General features: G+C 39.1%; 2 protein-coding genes and 1 long non-coding RNA gene across 4 annotated transcripts in view; 1 reads left to right on the top strand and 2 right to left on the bottom strand.

Annotated features, from left to right (window-relative positions):
* LOC145456459 (uncharacterized) overlaps positions 1-26957 on the bottom strand; it is a 183882-nt gene that overhangs the window by 23270 nt on the left and 133655 nt on the right. The gene's annotated exons all lie outside the window — the stretch shown is intronic.
* On the bottom strand, positions 610-2170 carry LOC145456444 (piercer of microtubule wall 2 protein-like). The gene is made up of 2 exons (XM_080334568.1): positions 1983-2170; positions 610-1012 (listed from the first exon to the last, which is right to left on the bottom strand). The coding sequence occupies exons 1-2, from the start codon at positions 2080-2082 to the stop codon at positions 711-713; spliced, it is 402 nt and encodes a 133-aa protein (XP_080190694.1). The 5' UTR covers positions 2083-2170; the 3' UTR covers positions 610-710.
* Positions 2477-25518, top strand: LOC145456415 (uncharacterized). Of its 2 annotated transcripts, XM_080334529.1 has the most exons (20): positions 2477-3258; positions 3510-3660; positions 4753-4808; positions 7849-7915; positions 8371-8444; positions 9509-9566; positions 11489-11635; positions 12156-12302; positions 14697-14966; positions 16037-16113; positions 16642-16821; positions 17676-17782; positions 18009-18175; positions 18709-18979; positions 20800-21289; positions 21904-22507; positions 23378-23425; positions 23567-23692; positions 23929-24367; positions 24694-25518. In XM_080334529.1, exons 1-20 carry the CDS (start codon positions 3205-3207, stop codon positions 24731-24733), a joined length of 3573 nt encoding a protein of 1190 aa, XP_080190655.1. In that variant the 5' UTR covers positions 2477-3204; the 3' UTR covers positions 24734-25518. The 2 variants fall into 2 exon arrangements, with proteins under 2 accessions (XP_080190655.1, XP_080190656.1); XM_080334530.1 differs by lacking the exons at positions 11489-11635; positions 12156-12302.

Below are 26957 nucleotides of genomic sequence, written 5' to 3'. Positions count from 1 at the left end.
AAAGGATGCAGGCTTTCGAATTTCTATACTGCACAGTTATGGATCACAAATTTTATTGTAATTTCAATATGGAATTAATTTATGCGTATTGTGCAGCGATTCCTCTACCACATGTATGTACATATGTCCGCTTGAAAATATAATCCAGTCTATGACTACACTGATTGTGTGAGATTGTGCCTGGCCCTCGGTTATTTAAATTAAGCCAAGTCAGATTCTATGCATATGGAATTATGTTCATTGAGGAAAATGCAATCTGTTGAAGATGATAACAAGAGAACAGCTTGTTCTACACAAATATCAAGAAACTCAATGCAAGTAAGGTTGGTTCATCATCGGCTATGATGAAATTAATCAAAACGAGTGCTATAGGCGTGTAGAAGATAACTTCCACGGACGCCATGCAGAATACGTACGGTTCAAGACAATATAATGAGTTCAGCAGCATGCTGTTTTGGTATTGTATATTGCCGATGCTGCTGTCAACTTGAAATTACATGGTGTATAATATAACTGAGATCACCATCGAATTGCCGAATTTCTGCCTCAGCCAAGGAACATGTACTGATAGATCATAAACTAGCAACTATGGCTTCATACTTGACTGTCTCTCAAGAACCAATTCCAAATATATTATAACAACATGTGCTTTACCTCGACAATTAGACATATATAATATAGATATTATCTATCCATCGTGATAAAACCGTCTATAAATGTGGGGAGTCATGAACTTTACTTTTGTCAGTCCAAGTGTTCAGCGAATGATTTCTATACATGCCGCATTGTCCCAGGTGCTGTGAAAATTTTTGCGATTTCCCATGAAACGTAGTGGGAGCAGACTCGTGGGTGGCAGGGAAAATTCCGTACAGACTCGCTGACGTTTTGTACAAGGGATGTTCTGGCCTGTAATTATTGTCCCAGTTCATTTGATTCTGTTCCACTTCTATTCTCGCCATGCACGTGAAGACTGGATTCCCCGAGTTTGAACGTGGCACCGACGATGTAGAAGCTGTGAAGAATTTAGTGTTGATATCTGTATCCGCACTGTTGAAGCAGCTTTCAATAATGAATATCAGGAACTAGAAAAATCCGGACAAGATCGATATTATACCAACAAGTGGATTAAGAGTTTCTTTACTATCAATTAGTATTAAATAGCACATTTAAACCCTGTCACACCAATGAATTTGATGACAACAAAATAAAAATTGATAAGAATGTAAAGAGATGTTCATAACGATATAGTTTTGCTGCAGATTTTACTTGCCATGTTCTCAGAGTCAGGCCACGGTGATTCAACACTATGTCTAAGAGATGATCGGAGAAGAAGCAGTCCTACTTCTTTTGTTGAAGTACACCTATATTGAATGTTCAAGTAGTTTTGTTTTTAGTCATCGGAGTTATCATACAGCTAATTTTGGCTGGGCAATTTAGAGTTAATAAGAATTCTTTGCATTACTGGTATTCAACCATCAAGTCTGGTACACAACATCTACAGAACTGTTCAATTGATTACCATGGTTTTTTAGTTGTTTACTTTTAAGCATGTACTTCATAATAAATAAATTGCAATAGAAAGATTTCTAAATTTATACCAAAATGAACATGATCCAATCTTCAAAGTACTATTATCAGAGGTAGGCGCATAACAAAGAGCGGCAATAGGCCGACCGAGTAGGATGGTGGATTAAAGTGACCGCATTTGGTCGTTTCAGGTACTCCTACGGCCCGTCGGGTACGACATACAATTGAACAATCTAGATCACAACCAAGCGTTGATACATTACTCAGTAACTCAGCAACTATTTATACACGTAAAGTCAGATATGAAATATACCAGATGAAATAAATACGACAGCACATATATTTGGGATTCGTACGAGCTCAGGTTACCGCAGAGGAAAACAACTACACCTGCCGTACAGCGTACAGAACGTTGCATTACCATTGTAACAATACCGGTACGGTACCGTACTCACCAAGAGCTTGTTGCGCTGTTGTGTGGACTGGGTTCGGATTTACCGCTTTGGATGGGCCATCCTGGGAACCTTCGATTGTCTTTTCACTCCCTTCAGTCATTGTAAACCTAAAAATACCTACTTCACACCTTCGCTATAAAGTCCTAACACTCCCTTCGCCTCGTTGGAAAACACCCAATATGCAGGTATCTGTTGGCATAGAAACAATGATATATACTCTCTATCCCCTCTAACGACAAAAATGAGGAGTTATCATACTCTATTTCCCTGCATCAAGAACTTTGTTTCTGTTGCTCATGGTAGTTCAAAAAAAGACCCACCTCGTGAAAACCAGGATCTTTGGCATTGGTGAGTGTCATTCGATTGAGTTAGGATAGAGAGCGCTGTGATAAAGGAGTGTCGATTGCTGCTGATCGAAAATGTTGTCACGTGATGAATGCATACCAAAACAAAGACATGCTAGCATTGCTGGGTGAAAAAGAACGTTCTCTCGCCGCGGTTAGCTCGTATTGCGCATTGCGACTGTGCCGTGTTCGATGCCGTTCCTCTCTTCGGGAGATCGATCGAATGAGATTAGCTGATTGATTGGTGAAGCCAATGGTACTGATGTATCAAGCCACATGTTCGAAGCAATAAGATCAGACTTATAGACACTACCAATCAAGTTTGTTGGCTGTCCCTGTCAACAAACTAATATTATAGTTTTCAGTACCGGTAGTTTAAATTCTAGTTCTAGTTGCGGATTACAAAAAGTCAGCAGTTCTAGTTCTACATTTGCATTGTAAAATTATTTGTCGTCGTTTCGCCGATTCCTATATCTAATACTTCTTACCCAATTTGAAATTCAGTGATTCGTATTATCAGTTATTGGTGGGACCTAGTTAGCACGTTTCAAAAACTCGAAAAACCAGTAATCTGTATAAGCCTGATATGTCCAGATGTCCCCGATCTGTGAATGGGGTCATGCTCATTTGTATGCGTATAGTAACATCTGTTCGTCATTTATCAACCGAATTTACGAGACGAGTCAATGAAAGATTGCCTTATTGTAAGACCGCTACCAACATCTTGAGCTGTGAAATAGGCTTCCTTTCATGCTATATTTGTACCAATCTTTTAAGTAATGCTACAATCAGTGTAATTCGTTTTTAAGGTTGAATTCTTTGTTGTGCTGCATGCTCATTTCAATTCATTCCTGTTGAAACTTGATATAGGGTATAATATGAGTGATCATAGCGAGTCCGATAGCGATTGGATTATTGTTGACAAGAACAGGGTGAGTATATCTAAGGATACCGGTAGGGTATTATTTGACCTATCTTGAAGGTTGACCGCAACTTGTTGATGTAACTTTGTTATATTAAATCCACCCTGAAGTGGAAGATTTCTATGTCATGCTATTATGTGTCTTACACTAAAACCTGCAGCTTATAACTGAAGTTTGAGCATCATCCTGATGCCATTTCTGCATTTTAGGATCAATGTGATATACAGCAGGTTTTATGTGCTATGTGGTTTTTGTTTCAGGAGACCGATTCTGAAACGTCTTCCGTTGTCGCCGTTTGTGAGCCTGAGCAGTGGGAAGAGTCGTTGTCTGAAAATGAGAACCCGATAGATGAACTTCAAAAGAGTGGATGGCGAAATCCTGATGAATTCATAACTGACAGTGATATAGAAGGTACGGGGAATGGTTGGTAATAATTACCTGCGAAACCAATGGAGATTGTGAAGTAGTTTGTAGTCCTGTGTAATTAATTTGGCTGTTGCTGTAGTATTTTCAGATTACTTCAATAGTGTTTGACACTGAACTAGGCCACTTGCTTTCTGTGCTTCAAATTTTATGCGAAGATTAGGGACAGGGTTGATAGATATATCCACTTTTAAATTAATTATTTGTCACTGCTGCAACAGATAGGCCTATAATTTCTAAACCCCATATTACAGCTGGGGTATTGCACCGCTGTAGCACAGTTCCGTTAGCAGTAGAATGTGGAGGTTAATCCTAAAGTTTTCAAGTCATTTTTTCAAGTTACCGGTACTGCAAAACACAGTTTTGAGGCTTGTTCTATTTTTCTTGTCAGCAATATGGTTCTTGTTATCATGTTCGTCAAATAAGCTATTTAGCGTGACCGTTGGTGATTGTAATTTTTAAGGCATATTGACGGGGATGGTTGGTAATAAAGATAATTATTGACTTCCTAATCAACTGCTTATTGCTGTTCAATTTTGTTTCATCAGAAATAAGAGGGATGGGTAATTTTCGAGGGAGGTTAATGTCTCTTGAGATTTTGTCCCACAATATCACTTATCAGTGCATATTTGATTCCATGGTATTGCATTATTATTCCTACTCATCATTGGGAGGATTCGTTGAACTAACGTGTAGGTGCCAAAATATTGAAACGGATATCTGAATGTTGTAGCTAGCTGTTCCCATTTTTTGTTACGTATCTGTGCATTTTATTTACCAGTATCGCTTTATGAAGGCTTGTGATTAAGATGTTTACTAATTCAGGATACAATGTCCAATGAATAGACTTATATGTGCGATAATTGGTGTATCTGATTGTATAAATATGTCATATAGTTCAAAAGCCTGGTTCATTACAATATAGTCTATTTCGAATGATATCTGGACTGTCTAGACATCGCTGTGTATTCACTATTAATTATTACCTTGATTAAATCGGATTATCTAGGATTTGACTGGCTCAGGTCTTTCAAATATAATTACATCTCAATCAATTCTCATGGTTTGACTCTTCCACAGCCTGCACCGAGGAATCTGAAGATCTGAATGACGAGCAAGATGTGTTGGCAAGTCAGGTCGGTGTAATCGATGAACTCAAATTTCATGACAATTGCCATGTTAAAATAGCCTATGCTGTTGTAGTCCCTTTATCATTCATATATGTGACAGACAAATTGCAAAAACCATGATGGATCTTTTATTGAACAATATCATGAATAGGTTCACTGACAATCAAAAATTTCATATTTGGCAGTAGTGTAGGGCATGTCGCAATTATTCGAGAACTCGAATTGAGCATCAACTGTAATGATTCGAGTAGATTGGTCAGAGATGATTCTTTCGAGCACCGGTACTGGAAGTATATCAAGTTAATTTATCTAGGAGAATTATAATTTCTATAATATTATATAATACTATCTTAATGGGGTAGCTTCGAAATCAATACACGTTATTAAAAATGAAGAGCCTGTGAAGGCACAACGTACTAGGACATAGGTATGGTCGAAAAATACCAAATTATCCATAACGTGTTGTAGAACTGGGAATATTTTGTTTGCAGTTGAATAAAAAGTAAATATTTTAACTTTCTACATCATCCTTACTGTTATGATTTATAATTAGTTAATATGTTGGTAGCTGTGTAACACCTTAGTTAACGCCCACTTACAAAATTTATATCAAGATCTTCTTTTTATCAATTTATCTGCTATTGGTTATTGCAGTGGTTCTCAACCGGTGTGCCATTTGGACTGCTCAGGTGTGCCGCGAGAAAATGTAGTGAACAAGGTCGACAATCTTGACATATAACAAAAATTAGCGAGTCTAAATGCTGAATGTGGCATACTTGTTGGTTCTATTCTTTTACCCGCTCAATGTACAATGCGATGCAATGAAATGAATAGATTGGAGGATATCCAAACGACCAGTTACGGTCTCTCAATCTGGAATCCCGATTAGCCTAATGGCACTGTTCTATCTTTATATTTATATTCTTCGGTTTCTTCGCTCTTGTTATTCTCTTCCTTGGATCGGTCGTTGATCTGGCTTTTTATTGTAAAGACGACGTGACCACAGCTACGTACGGAGAATCTCAGATAAATCTCCGACTCTTCGGAACTTGCTACCGTACTGTCATGAATCCAACCGGGGCCTCCACCGTCAATAGCGGTGATGCGCTAATTCGCCCACATATAGTAGAATTTCTCCGAAATTTTGAAGTTATGAGCAAAATAACTTGAGTTAATAGCAAACGATCAATTCTATAAATTCTGCTCGATGTGTAGTCTGTACATTAGGGCTGTTCAAAAATAACCTTTTTTCCTGAATCTTGCGGGTTACTTGATTAAATCGTTAGGTTGCCTTAAAAAATGACGCACACCAAATTTGAATTCATTCCAACCAATATTCGTGGATTTCGTAGAGTTTGAAAATTTTGAATTTGCATAAAAATGCCCAAAAAAATTTTTTCAAATTTTTCTGCCAACCCCATGAAATTGTTGCGGTGTCTTCAAAAACGATGCATAACAAATTTGACTCAATTCGAAGCCGTAGAAGTGAAGTTATTTCAGTTTTTCTTTGATAATTCTGGGATTATCCTTGATTGGTGGATCATCCCAGAATTATCATCAAAAAACTTGAATAACTCGGCTTCTGCAGCTTGGAATTGAGTCAAATTTGTTTTGCATCGTTTTTGAAGACAGCGCAACAATTTCATAAGGTTGGAAGGAAAATTGGAAAAAAATTTTTTTTTGCATTTTTAGGCAAATTCAAAATCTTCAAACTCTACAAAATCCGCGAATATTGGTTGGAATGAATTCAAATTTGGTGTGCGTCATTTTTTAAGGCAACCTAACGATTTAATCAAGTAACCCGCAAGATTCAGGAAAAAAGGTTATTTTTGAACAGCCCTACTGTACATTTGACAGGTCAAAATTGCTGCCATGCCAGCAATCAACCACCCGAATTCGCTTTGCCCGACATATCGCCTTCAAGTATGAATTCAGTCTTGCACAAAACGTTGATTGATCGCAGAGAAGAGCAGACATGGCAGCGCCTGTGTGAAAATGGAGTTTTCAAATCCCCGTTATCTTACTAATCACCAGCGAGAAATGAACTCTTTTGGGAGTGATGTTCACGTTTACAAATTCGAATTACACAAACCAGGGATATCTAGAACTAGATATCTCTGACACAAACAAAGCCAATAGCCTTCCACATTGCGATTGTTTGGTTGGTTGGTTGGTAGGTAGCTTGCCGGCGCTGCCGATGTAGGCTCGGAGCTCAACCTTATGTTTCAGGCGGCGATTTCGAGAATTGAGAAGTAAAGTTGAACAAATTGTGTCGGTTAACAAATTTCCCCACTGTTGAGGTTATTCCGGTTTGTTGGAACCATAATTGAACTGCGAGTGGCTGCCAGTAGAACTATTCAGGTATTTCTATCTGCGTGGAAATGCGTTTGGCATCCATAAGCCTCTACGCCTCTGTATTCGTGGCGATCGTGGTTGTCCTCTTCGATGCTATGGTTAATTGCATCGACAATGCGGTAGTGTTTATGGTCAAAGAAAATTTATGAAATAGGATCTAAACATAGCCCAAAGTTTCAATAAGATCGCAGCAGGCCACTTATGTGGTAGCAGAGGTAATAGCTAAAAATTCAAACCCTCACACTGAAGCTAGAAAGTTATTCTTCCGGCTTGCACTGTAAAAAAATGTTTGGGATCAAAGCTGGGTAAGAATTGAAAACGATGTTTGTGACATGTCAGCAAATATGGAAGATACAGTATTTTTTTCTTTGAAGCCGACCAAAGCCTACTTGAGTGCTTGGAAAGGGTAAAAATACTTCGTCAGAGACCAGCTCTGTACGACTGTGGGTGCTGCGAAGTATTCTGTTAGTTTGCATGTGCCGTAGGCCGGAAAATGTTGAAAACCACTGTGTTAGTGTGCCGCGAACTATTTTTCAGAGTGTGCCACAAGGTCAATAAGGTTGAGAGCCACTGGGTTAATGCAAAACACATAACTAATATAACATAGCGTTGTTACAAGCTTGCATCATAGCTTTTGTATGAGTGATTTCACAATTAATAATTGGTATTCAATAAAGTTCTTTTATTACAGATTTCATTTGATTTGCCAGTGGAAATGCCACATGAAACCGATGCTATCAAAGCTGAATCTTCACAAGGTAAGTTGAATAGAAATGCTGGTAAATTTTTTAATTTAACAAATCATATTTCTTTGTGCTCGTTTTGCTACCGTATGACAGTTTATGGTATATTGTTGCATTGAATATGTAAGACTAGAATAAGGTCCGTGATTGTTACAATCTTACCAAGGTTACTGTACAATTTTTGCTTGAGCCTGATCGACCCTATAAAAGTGATAATTTTTTGACCATCAATGCTTGCCTCAGTTGCCTGAATGATGTATTGTCTACAGTCATAAAATTTGATCCCGGTATAAGATTAATTTGCTGTAATTTGTATTAGATCTAATAGCCTTAGAATATTTGCTTATCAACACATCTTCTTGTGCGTCAATTGGTTTGCCAAGGTCTCTGACCTGTTTAGTAGCCTACTCTTTCTAGGTTGAGTATATTTGATGTAAGGATTTACAGTTTCTCTGTTTTCGGTCAATCAGAAATTTTGAAAGATTCTCAAACATTCGTCGACCAAGATTCACGTACTGATGCTGACATCGAAGAAGTGATGGACGTGAGTTATATTTTGACACTAAGTTCAGAATGATGTATTTTAATGTTCTATGGTAGGGGTTTCTAGTAATTACAGTTTTCTAGGCCCACTATATCATTAAGAATTGGTAGTAGTGATGGCGAGAGCCTAATCATAAAACTTGGGTACCATACTACATATGAAAATCATGATTACGTCATGGCAAATTGCGGATTTTCTGGTTTTTGAGTAATTTTCGTCAAAATAGTTACGTGAAAAGTCAACCAATGTATATTTTACCATTATTTCCCCTTCTCCCGCCTACTTGAACTCAATTCAAACCGGGCCAGACCAACCGAAATTACAAACACATTTTGCAAGCTTCACACTCTGAAAAATTAGCACTAGTTCATGGGCGCAAACCCCTGTTTATGCTATGTGAACAAATCCAGTGTTGTGACTCTTGATATTTCGTATTGGTGTTTCAACTACGGTAATTACTCTTAGTAGAAGGCACAGGTGAGTATGTTGTTGGCAAGAAAATTTTGAATGCGTTTATTTGTTTGTGTCAGACACGATATTCTATTATATAAAAACAGTACGGTACAACAATTTGGATTTACAATTGTTAGGGCAGAATTCGTCCATGTTAACGAGTGCAATCTTAATGTTCTTACCTGTACTTGGAAATATGTTTGTATATTGCTGGCTCTGCCCCAAAGCACAAACTATAAGCGTAAGTGATTGCCTATCATAAAATTTTGAACTGTTTTAGTGCTTATTTTTATTAATAATAACTTTTAATATGACGATCTATCTGCTCATTATCATGAAATCAAATCCGAGCTATTCGTACCAATGGTCCGATTGTTATATAATGACTTATTTTTAATTTTACGAACTATTGGCTTGACTTCACGCATAGCCTACTGTTTAACTACACTTTATAGATAGATCTGTATCATCTCTTGGCCGTTTCTCGAATATGCGTATCGGCAGATATGATTTAAACATGAACACTTGCTGTGTTTGTGCTGCGTTTTTGCATGACGACGTCGTTTCCGAACATGAATAAGCGATGATGATAATTGGATGCTTCCTTTTAGACCCAGTCAGAGCCTGTGCAATTTGGCGTCGTTGCATCACAACAGGAACAGGAAAATGGTAAGGAGCGATGTCATGACTACATTGGCACTGTATGTTTCATATTATGATAGAAAGCCACCATGCCTCATCCGAGGTACTTTCTGTTTCGATTAGGGGACATTTTACTTTTTCCAACAGGGAATTTTGAAATATTACGATTTGAGCTGTAAGGAAGCACTTGATTGACACTGAGTAGCAGAGGTGGTCAAAGTAGTCAAGAAAGCTACTCAAGTAGAAGTAGAAGTAGCGACGGAAAAATCTACTCAAGTACAAGTAGAAGTACTTCTTCCATCAGCACCCTAAAACTACGTGAAGTAGAAGTAGAATAGAATGACTTTAAAAGTACTCAAGTAAGTAAGTAGTTGTGAAAACGATCCTAATTCGTCCACATGGATTGTAAAAAGGTGCAAATTGAGCTATGCGAAAGGTGACGAGCTTGATTCATATTGATGCATACCAGCAGGTAGCCAATTTTCGACAGCATAAGCATTCGTCCACATCATGGGAAGAAAATGATAGGATTGATATGGAAATTCGATACTTATCCTCTGTTTTCTCGAACAGCACGTTTTAGAAAATAGCATGGTATGGCGCCATCCCCCATATTATAAGGCCCGTAGTTTAGTCGAAGAGCAATACGGAGAAGTTGTATGGGATACGGTGTACTTTGCGCGATTAGTAAACGTTAATAGAAAATATGGTGGACCGTAAAAATGCGATATTGTGTAGCTTTATTTCCGGAAATTAAAGGCATTACTACACTTGCTTTTATACTTCAACATGTATGTTATCCAGACAAAAGAACTGATCTTAATGATCATTCAAAGCATATGATTCTGGGAATTGAAAATGAAACATAAATTCTACTTCTAAAAGTGGAACACATTTTTCATGCCTTTAGTGCAGAAAGTTTCAAAGGTGGTATGCTAAAACAGCTCTAAAACTAACAAAATATGTCAGAGTCCACTTTGCCAGGTTAAGACGCACCATGGGCATGCTAGATTACGATATGACAAGTAAATGCTAAATGGCGAAACATCAGTTTCAAACGTTTTGATGATCCACATATACTGTGATGAATTATTTCATATGGGCGAAGGGGGACAATGTGGTGTGAACGCAGGGATATCTAGATATCTAATTCGAGATATCCCTGTGTGAACGGAACCACGCCAACCCGCTACCTAAATTATATTCAACGGTACTTTCGAGAAATCATACTGGTAACACCATATCCACTCCACTGCGTGCGGAGCGCGACGAAAATTCTGGCCTTTACTCAATTTTTATGAAGATTAAATGTTGATAATCCGTGAAAACAGCCCCGAAATTCCTCAGGCTATCTTCATGATTGAAAGATTGAACTACTTCTACTTGACAAACTGAAAATAGCGAAAAGTAAGTAAGTAGATCACAAAATATTACTAAGTAGAAGTAGCGAAAATCAGATCTACTTGAGTACGTACCAGAAGTAGAAGATAACTACTTGAGTACTTCAAAAAAGTAGAAGTACTTCGTTACTGACCACCTCTGCTGAGTAGCCTACCCAGAAGATTGCCCCAACTTGCGAGCCACGGGCTGTTTTACGGCTTTGATTTTACAAATATTTCTGGGATACATTTTAGTAAAGAGCACTTAATTTCTGTGTTTCATGCCATTTTTGTCAGTAGAACGAGTGAAACTACTGGGTGACAATGACAACTATTACAGGGCTTTTACCTATGCGAAGAGACACCGCACTCTAAATATAATGTGGGCTCCAATTACGGTTTAAAGTATTAAACATTTTGGAAGCAGCAATTTTCCTTGGAAAGTCACCGTATTCGAACAGCAACTAAAATATTTCACGATAGGTCCCATTGCGCTCCATCAATGTCACCAGCGTCATGCGTCATCACTTCGTAACACGAAAAGGTAGATATTCTGTAATTTTGCCTCAGTTGACCGCGAAGAGAAGAATGATGACGAACTGTCGGTTGGGTCTTCTCCGCCGTCCAGCTTTGAAGCAGTTGATTTCTCGGATGCTCAGTCCAACTCGGTCAGCGAACAATCCTCTATGACTGAAAATATTTCAGAATCACCTGCAGGTAGTTAAGTTCAATTTTTGTTCCCTGTTAATGTATTTTAAAATTGTTGGATTTTGTACTGCATATGTTTGGTTGTACGAGTTACGCCCTAACGACATGTTGTCGTGTGTTGAACTTTCTCTATTTTTCAGTGTCAATTCGATATGTTGTCGACCGAATTCAGATTTGGTTGTAATCCACAATATTACACACTAATTGAAGTTTTTATGAAGACGGTGTATGGAATTACGAAACGTCTTTGAGTAGAATTTACCAAATATCTACAAATCTAGTTGATGTAAAACTGAACTATTGATGCGTTGACCATAACGACACAAAAATATGTTTTGATTTTGACCAAAGTATAATACAGATCAATGTTGAATTTGACCAACGACATAGTTAGCAATCCTTTTTTAGGCCTTTGGATAAAACCAGATTCAGTACAGGTGGTAGTTATTTGACCACTGTCTTTGGTAGCGAGGTCATGCGTCGTCGCTTCTTAACACGAAATGGTAGCTATTCTGTAATTTTGCTGCAGTTGACCGAGAAGAGAAAAATGACGATGAGCTGTCGGATGTGTCTGCTTCACCGTCCAGTTTCGAAACAGTTGATTACTCCAATTTTCAATCCAACTCGGTCAGCGAACAATCCTGTATGGCTGAAAATATTTCGGAATCACATGCAGGTAGTTAAGTTCAATTTGTCTTGAGTTATCATTTTACAGAGCAACTTAGAATTTGAGCCACGATGTATTCAGCAATCGTGTTTTAGGCCTTTGGATAAACCCTAATTCATTACAGGTGGTGGTTATTTGAACAGTGTCTTCAATTTGTTTGATACAGACTACCTCTGTGTGAATAAACGCTGGGTGTGCCTAACCCTGATTTTAAATAATGCCCATGACAGGCCACGGCAAACATCAACCGTTTTAATTTCCTGAATTTCAGATGACCACAAATTCAAGGGTGCAGCATCTGTTATTGGTTTCTTGTTCACCAAACAATCCTGGTTGAACATTTGACTGTTTGCATACCGTGCAGGTCTTTGTTACAATTGTCGCACCTGTGTTGTAAATATGTGATTATGTACAAAAACACAATATGAAGTTTCCAGTTAAAAGTTTAACAGTTTATTCTGGCGACACATGTGCATACATTATGGTCTTTACCGCCAATTAATGTTGATTTAGCAACTGGAAAACTAAATTATGTGACTGGTTTTTATGCACTTCCTGTGATTATAGTAATGGCAGGGAAATCATCAGTATTCCTCTTAACCTATTTCCGATACAGCACAGTTATCCTAGCAAACTCGTTGACACCGTTATACAATCAAATATATTGGTTTGGTTCCACTTCTGTCGTTTTATCATGCTACAGAACAGCTTGTTTATAATTTTATGCCCTAGATCCCAACTACTAGACGGATCTGTTCAATAAATAGGGATTTTCTTAATGATGCAACTGTAATTGCATGCTTGCTACACTTCTTATTAACCAACAAGATTTGCACTGTCCTGGTTTACCTTCTCTAATATTGCCCCTTTCAAATACCAAACAGCGCTCAATAAACTTGATCCCATCTGAAAATGTCCACACACCGTGTCATGTCACTACCAAAATCAACGTAATTACGGCATATGTTATTGTGACAATGTAAACTCATCCTTTCATGGTTTATCTAGATCAATGCTTTTCAACCTTATTATATATTCAACTATTTCACTAAAGCCCATCTCGGCCATACAAGCTGTTGGATTTTGTACAAGTAAGTCTACTAGTGTTTGGATGGTCAGGTTTTAAAATCTGTCCTGCACTCCTAATCAAAATACAGTTTTTTTCGCGAGTGAAAAATGCTTGCTGTCAGGAATGGTTTTTGAGAGGTGAGTTTTTGTGGCATCTCGCGACCCAATCCTCACCCTCGAAAAGGAATTTATTTTTAATAGTACAGTATTATGCTACGATTTCACGAACATGTGTGACATGCACAACACGCACACCACAATTTTACCCAAAACAGCTCTACAGAACACGTGATTTCAAATTAGGGTGAAGTAAATTCCTCTGCGTGTCGCAGTTGTACTACTGTAACTACTGTCGACTCAGATTGCAAGAACGGGACTATTCCATGCCGACAACGGCTCATATCCATATCGAAAGGTTTGGCCATCCAGCATCGGTCATTTTTTGGCCAAGATTTTGTCACCGCTTATGTTTTAGTCGCCGCATTTTATCGGCGGTTTGTTGGCCAAAATTCAACGTCTTCATGTGCACCGACTCAGAAGTGGTTGGGTGTTGGCTTCGAAATGAATAGGGCTCATAGGCCTGATCACCCCTACACTAGTTTGTCTCACCTGTCTTCGAGCATGTTTTCCTGAAAAATGAGCCGGACAAATCTTGTCATGGGAATTCAGGACAAAGGATTTTTTGTAATAAATTCAACAAATATCACATGCATATTAACAGATAGCTCTGACACCGTGTTGACCCAAAATTTGACCCTCTGCAGTCCATACTTTAATAACCCTTGAAGGGGTAAAAATTTGCGTTACAGTAACTTGCAAATGTGAGTCTAACGATGGTATTTACTACTATCCTCTTGCCTCGCGCTAATCAAACAGTTATTACGAAAATAAGATGATTGCTTAGCGAAAGGAAGCAGAAAGTCAATTTGACGTCACTTTTCCAGTCTGTCGCAGACTCAGACGGGCTGATGTACTGATGTATGCCGCTACACCAGCTTCCAAGCCAGGCATTTGGTTACGTAATGATTAAAGTGCGAAAATATTAATTCACTACGCCTTGTGAGAGTTACGTTTTGGTGCGTTGTAAGTTAACAAGTTTTTACAATTGCGTCTCCATTTCAAAAGTTACGCTGCTCTTGAATTTCCTATCAGGTTTATTAATTATTCCACGTCAGAAAAAAATTAACAATTATTCACGATTTTCATTCGGATTTTTCATTCGCACCAACTTAGTCATTCGCACTGCAATTTTTTTCATTCGCACAAGTGCGAACCGTCACACAGGTTGAAAAGCACTGATCTGGATCACATGGTTAGTTGCATTTGTCTTTTCAGGGACCGGTGATACTGTGGTAAGTCAGCAAGAGGTTTTGACAAAGGATTCATCTTGTCAATATCATGCGGACGATGAGTTTTTTGTGAATACGTACGTGCAAACCACTGCGGCCTGTGATAATGAGCTGGACACCGATACTGACGGGATTGACGATGCCTTCTCAGTAATAGAAGACGCCTTTTTCGAGAGGAGAATCCCGAATTCGCATCCTGGCTTTCATAAACAATACGTTTTCGCGTTGATGATGTTGGGCGCTGGATTTATCTTAGGTAACTTGAAATAGGGTGTTTGTTTGTGTGACAACCTTCTTATACATATCTACAAATCTACTTCTCTGCAAATCAACCTCTCCTCAAGCTTGTGACCCAATGGAAATAGAGTTGAAAATGACTATGTGATAATATCCAAACAGAAATCCACCTTGGCCTTCAACTAGTATTAAAAACCAGCTGTATTATGTGGGATCTGCGTTACTTGGGAAGTAATCGTTTGGTAATGCGTGAAGCGATATAGGTCGGGGTGGTCACTGGCCTGAAACGAAGGAGTTCTACTTTATTGGAGCACTCAAGTAGATTTTCCCTATTTGCACTGCTTGTTTTTGACTAATTTTACTTTTTCTAAGCACCCGTAGCTACTTGGAGTGTCTGTAGTCATGGCTCAGTCGTGAAGGTACACCTTGCAGTTATGAACTTTCCATTCACTGTATGTGACCACTTGACTACATCTACTTCTGGAAATTACGTACGTTATTTTTAAGACCTTTTCTACTTCGGCTTGATGATGTCAATTTTATGTACCGGTATCTTAGAAATTGCTTATAGTTACGTATAATTGAGTAGAAATTGTTGAATTACTTCTCCTTCTATTTGAGTACCCTTGACTACCTCTGGGTATAGGTGAGATCAATATGGCACAATCACGATCTGGTATTGTGAACGCTGGCCATTATTGATCATTGATCAATCATCACCTGCTTGAAGTTTGGGAGGTGAGCAATGGCCGTGCTCTAGCACTCTCTGATAGCCCGCAGGGTACCGTTCAACAATCGTAGTCCCGCTAACCTGAGAAGCCTTGCGCTCTCCTGTGATTCGGCCTGGTCATGTTATATTTGGACTCGCACATGTTGTTAAGTATGTGTGGACGATGTTGAATAGACAAACCTGTTAAATTTGATGCACCACTGAACTATACAGGAACTTGCTAATCTTCGGTTTCCTTGTATCTCTTGTAGTTGAGCACTAGATCTTCTTGCTGTTAACTGTACAAAGATCAGCGTTTGACGAGTATTCATGTATAAAATCGTAACCGACTGATATTAATCATTGGCGTTTATACTCAGGTCGATACTCCTTCACTACTGAGATTTCTTCAACGTTGCCAATGAGTTACACTTCCAAAGATGAGATTGAAACCAAGGTATCAGATTTTGCAATCAATAACAGCAATGTGTCGTCATCACATTAATACTATCCGTATGCAGAATAGACAAGTTGCTATACCACTGCTTCACGTATATGTGGTCTGTTTAGTGTTTACTCAGAAACATGGTACCTTGGAGCCAGACTTTTATCAAAATACGCCAACTTAGCTTGTGCGAACAGTGAACAGGAGTTGGTGTGTCATCTAATGATAGTAAATTGAACTCTGCTAGCCTCAATTATTTGAAATTTCATGCAGTGACTTCATAAATGGTGGTAGGGCTGTTGATATACATAGTTCTTTTTAATTCTCTACTAGTTGCTGACGATTACCCTTGATGAGTCTCATTCGTATTTGTGTTCATTTCAATATCACTATATTATTCTATTGCATACTGAAGTCCTTTACCTCCAAGGATAGGCCTATCTAAACGTGATAGCACATTCTTTGAAGTCCCCGTTGTCCATGGTACCTTGCTTACTTGACACAATGTAGACGATTGACAAAGTCATAATTCCATTTCAGGAGCCATTTTCTTCAGTTGAGAACGTACATAGCGAAAGTGCAAATTTACCGTCCTCTCGTGATTCCCTAACCCCTAAAAGCCGGCTTTACTCCTATTGCAATGACTTGATGTTTCCGACGTTAAAGAAGCGATTGGAGAAAGAATTCGAGAGGCAGAGTACTCATATTAAAGTGCTCAAGGTAATGGAGTCGTTTTACGTGCGATTAGAAATGACGAACTACGAACTACTCTGGAAGGGTGCTTGTACTTGCAATGTACGGGTAATGTGTTCTGTTTCTATTTCAACAGCTTTTCAGATTAAAGCACTTACTTAGATTATTACAAGTGGGAGATGGTTCATTGATCGCTTTATAATGCTGTTATAAGTGACGTTGTTGCCATTATTAGAAAATTTGCATTTAAACTGTTTCTCTTTCTAGTAAAGAAGACCCAGATCTCAGAACTTAGCAATGTTGTTTTAAATCGGCAGTCTTGATTGCATTGACCAAACGTACTGTGACGATTGTTATAGCATAGAAACATTCATCAGGAAACAGTTTGTCACAATGAAATGTTCAAATGTTTGTGTGTATCGTGCACGCATTATTCAATTATGTGACACGCGCCTGATGTCATCGATGCGTACATATTATGAGTTGTGTTAGAGAGGTGATCGAGGATGAATAATTTTAATCCTATTCTGTAGAACTGTTTAGTGTTGAGTTATTATAGCCATAGATGCGTTGATACGTGGGAGGAGTGAATGCAATTTATATTTAATTCGTCACCTTGTCACCTGAACCATACATGTTATATTATCTAGCCGTGTGGATGGCCGAAAGGTAATCTACATGAAGGGCTTGTTGTGTTTTTATGAATGGCATTGTTTCGAACTATACTTGAAATTGTCGCGTCTCTTTGTACTTGAGTAGTAATATTTCGCAGCACTACTGCGACTGCCATAACATCGGAACCTACTGCGGACAATTACGCATTGCATTGTTTAAAATGTGCATTAATTTGGTTGGAAAATCAGACTGGTTTTAAATTTTAGAAAGATTTGGAAGTGACAAAGAATGACTGCTCCGTCCAAATGAATATTTTGTCGGAGAAACTGCGTTCGAAAGACCTTGATTTGGAGCGATTGGGCTTGCGTAAAGAGTAAGTATGACCTTGACTCTTGTAGTTTTGTTTCATTTGTTTCCTCACATTGTGAGCACATAATTCATGACATCTTGGTATTCTTGTAGTTATGATATCATATTGACTCCCAAATGCCCTGTTCGGATGGTCAGATTGATGCATTGGTTCTAAGCCGTTGACATTGTGGTAATATCAGCTGTTTATCGATACCAGGCAGAAGTTAAAATGTTAATTTATGCTTAAGGTTAGATGAAGATCAGCACAAAGCCAAAATGAATGCAATGACGGAAAAAGAACACGACTCGCGTTGGCGCCGTTTGGAAAGGCAAAGGCTGCTTTACGAAATAGCCGACTGCCGAGCACAAGCTAAGCGTCTCGAATTTGTTATACAACAAACGGCAAAGTTGCACGGTACAGAATATATTCCCGTGAATTATTATGCTACTTACATATCGATTTGTAAATCCATCTCTACATGACTGGACCTACGATTTTGATATATTTGCATCATTCTTCCCCATACGACACCTTCGTAGCACCGTATATAGACTACATAGTTTTCGGGTCAACTAGTCTGATCACACCCGCACCAACAATACACTGTTTCTACATGATGTTAATCGAAAAAGATATAAGTAAATTATATTAGGAAACATATAAAATTGGAAGCAATGTCAAGATAAGTAAGCTATGAATCTGGCAATCCCTTTGATGATAATAGTTACTCCAGCTAGGAAAAAAGGGAAATGGTCCTCATCTCCTCAAGTAATTGTGATACATTTCTCTCTATAAAGTGTAAGAATATGAATTGATTTCTGCACACCGGCATATCATCCTCATCTGTGCGAAGTGATTCCTCCATCATAAGTTTGGCAGGATGAATTCTCTAGTGAATGCTTCCAATTATACCCGGTTTCTAGACGACATGCATTTTGTGTCAGCAGCGCCTCAAAAACGTCTTTCTCCGTTAATCCGTTCGTTGCGGAAACGAAGTCAAACTTGCGCGATGAGAGACCGAGTCAAGTCGGAGAGGAGACGGCTCAGGCGTGAGGTTAAAGTTCAAAACGAAACGATTAAACGGCTTGAGAGAGATCTCGCGAGGAAGTCTTTGGCTGTCGAAACCATGTACGGATTTATGACGAAGCAGGAAGGCTTTGTGGCGCAACAAAGACAAACGGGAACTGTCACCTGTCGGGAAGTAATGTCTTCTTACGAGTGAGTAGCCTACAGAATTGCATTATTTAAATTTCTTATCTGGAAATAATTGATATTCAGCAGTAATCTTGTTTCAGTATTCCGTTTATATCAGAAGTGGCCAACCTTTTTACTATTCTCGGCTGCATTTCGATTACTTATGTAGCCTACGGCCCCATTCGAGGGCATAATGGACTAACTGGACGGCAAATATTCATGTTAAACTGTCCTTGTCATTTCCAGTGAACTCCGGACTAATCTACTTTATTCATATCGGCTTAGTATTGTAACAATACAACGTATCTGCTCCTGGGGTAGAAGTATAGCTAACCAAAGTATTATAGGGTTAGCTGGCTGACTACTTAACCTGGAATCCTGTATCCTGGTGAGATCTTCTTAAGACACCAATATTACACAAGACATACGAATATATTTCAGACGTTGTTACAAGTAGGTTTAGCAAATGAGTCTACTGATTCGAGAGAATCAGTAGTTTTATACTAGAGGCAAATTACTCTAGAACAGGATGTCTCTCGGTTACGAGATATACACATTTCATGGTTGGACGATAACAGGGATCTCCTACACAACCCCTTCATTGAAAAGGAAACTTAATTAGTTAAATTAAGTGGAAAAGCCAATTACACAACCTTGTCAATATTGGCGTCTTAAGAAGATCTCACCTGGAATCCTGTATCCTGGTGAGATCTTCTTAAGACGCCAATATTACACAAGTCATACGAATATATTTCAGACGTTGTTACAAGTAGGTTTAGCAAATGAGTCTACTGATTCGAGAGAATCAGTAGTTTTATACTAGAGGCAAATTACTCTAGAACAGGATGTATCTCGGTTACGAGATATACACATTTCATGGTTGGACGATAACAGGGATCTCCTACAGTATAAGCACCAAAATTGCGAGAGCTCATGCTATGAATAGCTACTGAGATTCGCAATGGCGAAGCGCGAATTTTTTTTCAGATCCGCAAATGAATTTTATCATCAATATTTGTAGTTCCACTCTTCCACATATTACTATATGAAAGATTTATCCTTTCTTAGCCCATGTGATCAGATTCACCAGTATAGTTGATGAGGGGGAGTGTTCACAAAACTTTAGGGAAAGTTATAAATGATGATGCATCTTCGGGCGGCTAATTAGTTGCATGCTGACGTCCCATCAGGATTGTCAGTATACTGGAAAGATATTGGAATCGCCCAAACGTACTAGGAACAAAGTTCATTCTTGAGGAGCAACCGACTCCAAGTTGGCATTTTTAAAAGGACTCATGATTTTCCTCTGCTGTTCACATCTGTACTGACAGGCTCAGATTGCAAAGGGCGCTACTATATTACAATCAAAAATTGAAGTCACATTGAATCGCGCATAACGTGAAGAAAATTTCAAGACTGATTAAAATCTCTCAAAACTTCGGGGGTCAATTCGTAAATTCAATTTGCATGTCCTGTCCACGGCTGCCAACACATACGAATAGCATTACCTGTCGTACCTGCCACAGATTGCCCACCCTTGGTTTATTTACTAGATACAAACGAACATCGTAAGGCTATACATTGCATGATAAATATATAATCACCATAATATGGTACGATATGTGGCATGTGGTATTGTAGGTTTCAAGTCAGGTGCAAGGTCAACTGCAGCAGCTATGACCAAATAACGGCTTGCAATTCTGCCATCGGACAACACCTGCATAACCCCGAACATGCCAAATATCAATATATATAGCAATCAGTCTTCCATACTCTACTAGGAATCGAATCATCCTGCCTCTCGACTTTCCATAGCCCTACTAATGTACAGCGTTTTGTTTTAGCGCATCTGCCGAATCGCCTCAAGCTCTATCGCAAGCTGACAATGAATTGGAGATAATAAATGACACCCACTGTTACTACGCTATCAACGAATCAGCGTCAAACAGCCGGCCGTCGATAAACATCGCGATAACTTCAGTCTATCAAGCCCCGCGTAAATTTTCTGTGGAAATCGAGAATCCGCAGAGGTTACGAGCTCACTTTGCTGGCAACAGCACGTGCGATCAAGGCGCGGTGGTTACACAAGATTCATACGTCCGTGTCGCCCGCGCGTCGAATACCTTTCGAAGGGAGCTTCGTTCGAGGAAAAGAGAGTTGGACGAAATGAAGGCGATTTTCGTTGCTGGGAACCGGTCTCTGACGATTGCCAAGAGGCAGAAAGAAAACGTGAAAGGGAGGCTGGTCGAAGCGAAGAAAGAGCTGAAACAGCTCCGTCGAGAGAAGGCTGAGCTGAACGTCAGGCTGCGGAATGTCACTGAGGAATTGAGAAAGGTTTGAACGACTAATATGATACGATTTTATTATTAAAAATTATCACGCAAGACTCATACGAATGCCTTTCACTATCTGAAGAGACTCTTTGAGATACAGAACTACAATATCCTATTGAATGAAATATTCATATTGAGATAAACCCGTATATTTTCAGCTGACACAATTCAGGAGTAATCGCCAGCAATTACTAGAAAATTAGAATAATGGACACTAACAGGTGTTTTAAGCTCAAGCCTTTTAGTATGTAATTTTAGTTTTCTTCATCGCGTACAAAGTTTTGCTGTACTTGACTTGCAGAGGATCTTTTCAAGTCATTATGAAACTTTCAAGTACCTGTAGAAAGTCCTTGTATGGGAGGGGCAAATTGAGATTTTGGTTGTGGTTTAGGACAACTGAAAGTCTACTGAACAATGTGAGTGAGATTTCGAGCTATGATTTTGTATAATCACAATTTCATTCAGAATTGCACTGAGATTTTGCAATGTCCTTGAATTCTGGCGCGAGTTTTCAATGAAATTTCAACCGTCACAAGATGTGATGTCATTTGGAAATAATGTCAAACAAATACGATATTCACAAATGTCTCTTAGCGGTACACACTTTACTTTCAGAAATCGTCGATGAAGTATTGCATGCAGTCGGCGTTTGCCAGCGAACTCGCCCGTGTCAACAACACCAAACTCTACAAAGTCGCAGACAAAATGGCAAAAAAAGTCACCCAAGCGAGCAAGAGAGCCTGGCTGAATTTACAGAGAATGATAGGAAAGTATTCTCACAACGATGGCGAAAAACAAAGAAGAAAGCACACTACAGTCAAGTTTTCCGTCAGAGACTACAAAGACAGAGCTGTTCGTGGAAACAAAAATAATCGTAACACTCCAAAGCATCACAAAACGCAAAAGAAATCAACCAAATATAACGTTGACGATGACAAATTTGGTCGAGAGTTTAGTCGCAATTCAAAAACAAAGAAATCAAGACACTGGCACGAGAAAAGACAAAGGTCAGCTAAAGAAAGTCAAAATTCAGCAGGAAAAGGTCGAGGGTCAGCAAAAAAAGAGAGGTCCGGGTACCGTGACTTAGTCGCTCGTCATTTGGCGCCGGTATACAACCAGTGGGAGAGAGTCTACCGAGACGTGAGAAGTAAAGTCGCAAAGAAGTCTTTGCGAGACGTTTGGGATTCTCTTCTGGAATCGGACGAAGAGGAAGGCAAGGGTGAGTGGGTTTTGGAATGAAGCGATTATTCGCGTAGGTTTGGAATTTGTTCTACGTAAATAATTATCCAGTGATGGTCAAAGTTGTCATCGTTGGTACATAATTAGAAGTAACTGATGTAAAGAAGTTGAAGTTACAATTTCCTTTTCAAAAAGTAAATGTTCCAGGTCTAGTTTTGGCCAAAAAACTGAAAACTGAAGTAGCAGTCCGATATCATATCTACCTGAGTAATAGAGAAAAGAGAAACCTACCGAGTTTTTCGAAAACGTAGATGACCTTTACTGATCACATCTGTGATGATTACATCCGGAGTAATGAATTATGTCAGTCAATGCACACTTTCGCGCCAATGCTTCTTCGGATAACCGATCGAACCAATAGCTGCAGTAACGCACCTCAATAAAAAAAGAAACTACTGCTACATGCTACATCTGAATATATTTTTGGAAATATCGAGTGCGAATATCCTATTTCTTGTCAACGCAAGGTATATTGTCCACGGTGTCAATTCGACCTGTCGTTCATGTTTAAAACTTGGATGTAGGTGCGTCATGTACTAATTCAGACATCCATGCTCAATTCCATAGTCTCGAACCGTACACCGCTGATCCTTCACTGTGTCTTGCATGGTAATATCCTATGCCTTTTTATTACCACGTTAACCATTGAGCAGTACGTCTGACATTGGGAAATGAATGTCTCACAAAACTTGCGAGCTGCTTTTCTATGGTTAACTTGTAATGTCGGTCGGTATGAGTTGTATGTGCATGTTTTTGAAAGAAAGTCTATCCATAATTGCAGGGTGGCGAGTATCCAAGAAATAGTAATGTAGAGTTGCTACAATGTCTTAATAAGTTTCTATATGTTTAGACATGGAACAGCCAGAGCAAGGAATCTTCGATTGGGATTGGCAGTCTTGTGAGTTGAACACAGTTCTATGTTCCTTGTAAAAATGGCTGAAAACAGTACTATTTGTCAATGCCATGCTTTTGACGTTCATGGCAGGTTCAATAAATGATTTATTATGTCATGGAATCTGTAACAATGGCTTGCTTTCAGATGAAAACTTGACCGCATTTCTGCAACCCATTCTTCCCAACGGCGCGCTGTCTTACTGGGATGATAGCAACTCGAATCAGCAAAAGCCGGGTTTGGTGAAAAAGCGAAGTGGCGACGATATTCCCGGTGATTTAGAGTTCTTTTATTTCATCTTGTAATTAAGATAGAGGTCTGACAAGTGCTGAAGCAGTTTCAAAAAGTAGATTTGGTTCAGGGGCTGACTATTGATATATTTCTTATATCTTACAGGAGGCCCGAATGCGACCATTCTAGTTTATTTTGTGCCCAAGCATACCGCCATAAGATAGATGCTGTATCTTTTGTAATTGTAATTATAATTGTAATCATAAATGACGGTTCAGAATATAAAGACTCGAAGGACTCGGAATGGTTTGACCACAGATCCCAACAGCGAGAAACGATTCGTAAACAGAACCTCGACGCCCCGTTGTCGGAAGAGGAATTCGATTGGTTCTTGCAAATGTTCGAAGAACGCGAGAAACTACGCCAGTCTAAGGACGGCAAGTACCCGAAATCGGACCCAGATGACAGGGAAGTGGACTGGTTCCTGAAAATGTTCGAGGCCCGGGCCAGGTTGCGATTTCGGAACGAAGATCGGGAGATGAATTGGCACGAGAAAATGACGACCGCACGTGAGGCGAGAAAAATGAGAGAAAAGACGACCGATTGGTACACGGGTATGGTCAAGGGGAGAGAGGCTTTGCGTAGGAACAAGAAGAAGAACTGGTACAGCGTAATGGCGGAGGGTCGGGAAAAACTGAGACGTGAAGCATTCAACGGGTGAGCATTATTTAACTATCTGGTTTTTCCGAAAATTTTGCTTCACTTTTCAAGACTGTAAAACACGACCTCAATGGGATGCGAAATCAACAAGTAATATATTGTTGGATTGTTGAGAGGGTCAGACTACGTGTTCAAGGTGAAACGCTCTGCCCTGTTTTGATAGTATCGATCAAAATAGTCGAGCAAAGCGGTCACTCATGGCTTGTTTGAAAGAAGATATCTCTCTCGCTGTGAATAGCACACACTTATGGACCTGCATTCGATTATACGAAACCTACTGATTTCTTGTAGATTTTCCGTTTCATATCTGTCTCCGTTTTCAGAGATGCCGTCTGCCAAGCTCCAAAAGTCACACTGGGATAAGCCGATGAAGAATTACAAATTATTCCTGTCAACATTTGTGTTCAATATTTGGTTAAGAAGGTAGACCTTGTCAGTGGGACTCACCCGAGGTCTTTTCTCATTAATAAGTCTTGTTAGATCCGCCCTGTGGACATAAACCCATAAAATATCATCTGGAATGTTCTGCATTATATGGGTAGTGTGATGGCATGTTTGTCCTCGTATTTGTCTTCAATATTAGCATACACTTTTGCACACAGCCTTTTGGTCACTTATCTGCCACATGTATTTTCACTTGACTTTGGGTTATCTGCATAAGCGACTTTCCCGGTATGTAGTTAGTTTTGTGAATGTCATTGAACTCTTTGCACTGTTGTCGTCGAGATACCCAATGAAGTGTTGTAGTCTGTAAGAGTGATTTTCATTGCATGTATTCTACTACTTATACTCAGGTTCATAAAATATCCGTTGTCCTCCACCATGGCAGCTTTCAATGTTTGTGGTTTGTGTCAGTGAGTAATCCTTTCATTGAGAAACAGGGCTTGATATTTTTTCTGTATGTCTTCCTGTTTAAAACTGTGTGTTTCTATTATATCGTCGTTGACATGTAGGCTAACAACCCTATCGTCCTGTGGTATGCTGTATATTTTTCTTTTGGATGGGAGTAAAATAGTAGCTCGTTTTCAACTTTACTCATCTCTTGGTGAATTTATTTCTATCTTCGTCTGGCTGGTTATACGGAGCCTAGTGCAATGTAAACTATTAGCTGTATTGCTACAAGACTTCAATAAAAGTATGTCATCTTAGTGAGTTGTCTCGACATCACATGTTAGGGGCTTCGCAGGTGGGTTTTGAATGAACATGGTTGTTCTTCATTTCAAAACTTGACAATATTACAAAACCATGGCAGCTAGAAATCATCATGAAAGAGTACGATTCGGAGTATATACTTGATCGACATATTGATCATGATTGCATCGTAAACTAGTGCTTCTCCGTATCGACGTAAGCCAGTGTTGGGATCAAGTCACTGTCTCCGGGTCACGAGTCATTGCACATTTTGACTCGAGTCGAATCATGAATCCATTTTCTGAGGTGACTCGAGTCAAGAGTTTTAGAGGTGAGTCAAGTTGGCTTTTCGAAGTATGAGGACTGAGGAGTGGTCAGTAACGAAGTACTTCTACATTATCGAAGTACTCAAATAGTTTTCCTTTACTTCTGGTACTTACTCAAGTAGACCTGATTTTCGCTACTACTACTTCGTAATATTTTGGGATCTACTTCATTTTCGCTATTTTCAGTTTGTCAAGTAGAAGTAGTTCAATCTTCCAATCAGGAAGATAGCCTGAGGAATTCCGGGACTGTTTTCACGGAATAACAAAATTAAATTTTCATATAAGTTTAGTAAATCCCAGAATTTTCGTCGCGCGCAGTGCTGGATACGGAGTGACCAGTATGATTTCACGAAATTATCGGTGGATCTAATTTGGGTGGAGGGTTGGCGTGGTTCCGTTCACACCACATTGTCGCCCTTCGTCCATATCAAATAATTCATCTTAGTATATATGGCTCATCATAACGTTTGAAACCGATGTTTCGCAATCTAGCATTTACTTGGCATATCGTAATCTAGCATGTCTATGGCGTGTCCAAATCTGGAAAAGTGGACTCTGACTTTTTTTTTAGTTTTAGAGCTGTTTTAGCATACCACCTTTGAACCTTTCTGGACTAAAAACATGAAATACATGTTCTGCTTTTAGAAGCAGTATTTATATTTCACTTTCAATTCCCGGTATCATACACTTTGAGTTATAATTATTATCAGTTCTTTTGTCTGGATAACATACATGTTGAAGTATAAGAGCAAGTGTAGTGATGCCTTTAATTTCTGGAAATAAAGCTACACAATATGGCATTTTTACGGTCCACCATATTTTTTATCAACGTTTACTAATCGCGCAAAGTGTTTACACCGTATCCTATACAACATCTCCGTGTTGCTCTTCGACTAAACTACGGGCCTTATAATATGGGGAATGGCACCATACCAAGCTATTTTCTAAAACGTGCTGTTCGAGAAAACAGAGGATTAGCATCGCATTTCCATATCAATACTATCATTTTCATCCCATGATGTGGACGAATGCTATGCTACTAATGCTACTAATGCTATCGAAAATTGGATACCAGCTGGTATGCATCAATATGAATCAAGCTCGTCACCTATCGCATAGCTCAATTTGCA

This window comes from Botryllus schlosseri, chromosome 14 (assembly GCF_051294905.1).
Source record: "Botryllus schlosseri isolate E-star chromosome 14, Bs_hap1, whole genome shotgun sequence".
Taxonomy (NCBI): Eukaryota; Metazoa; Chordata; class Ascidiacea; order Stolidobranchia; family Styelidae; genus Botryllus; species Botryllus schlosseri.
This window is presented reverse-complemented; position numbering and strand designations above follow the sequence as displayed.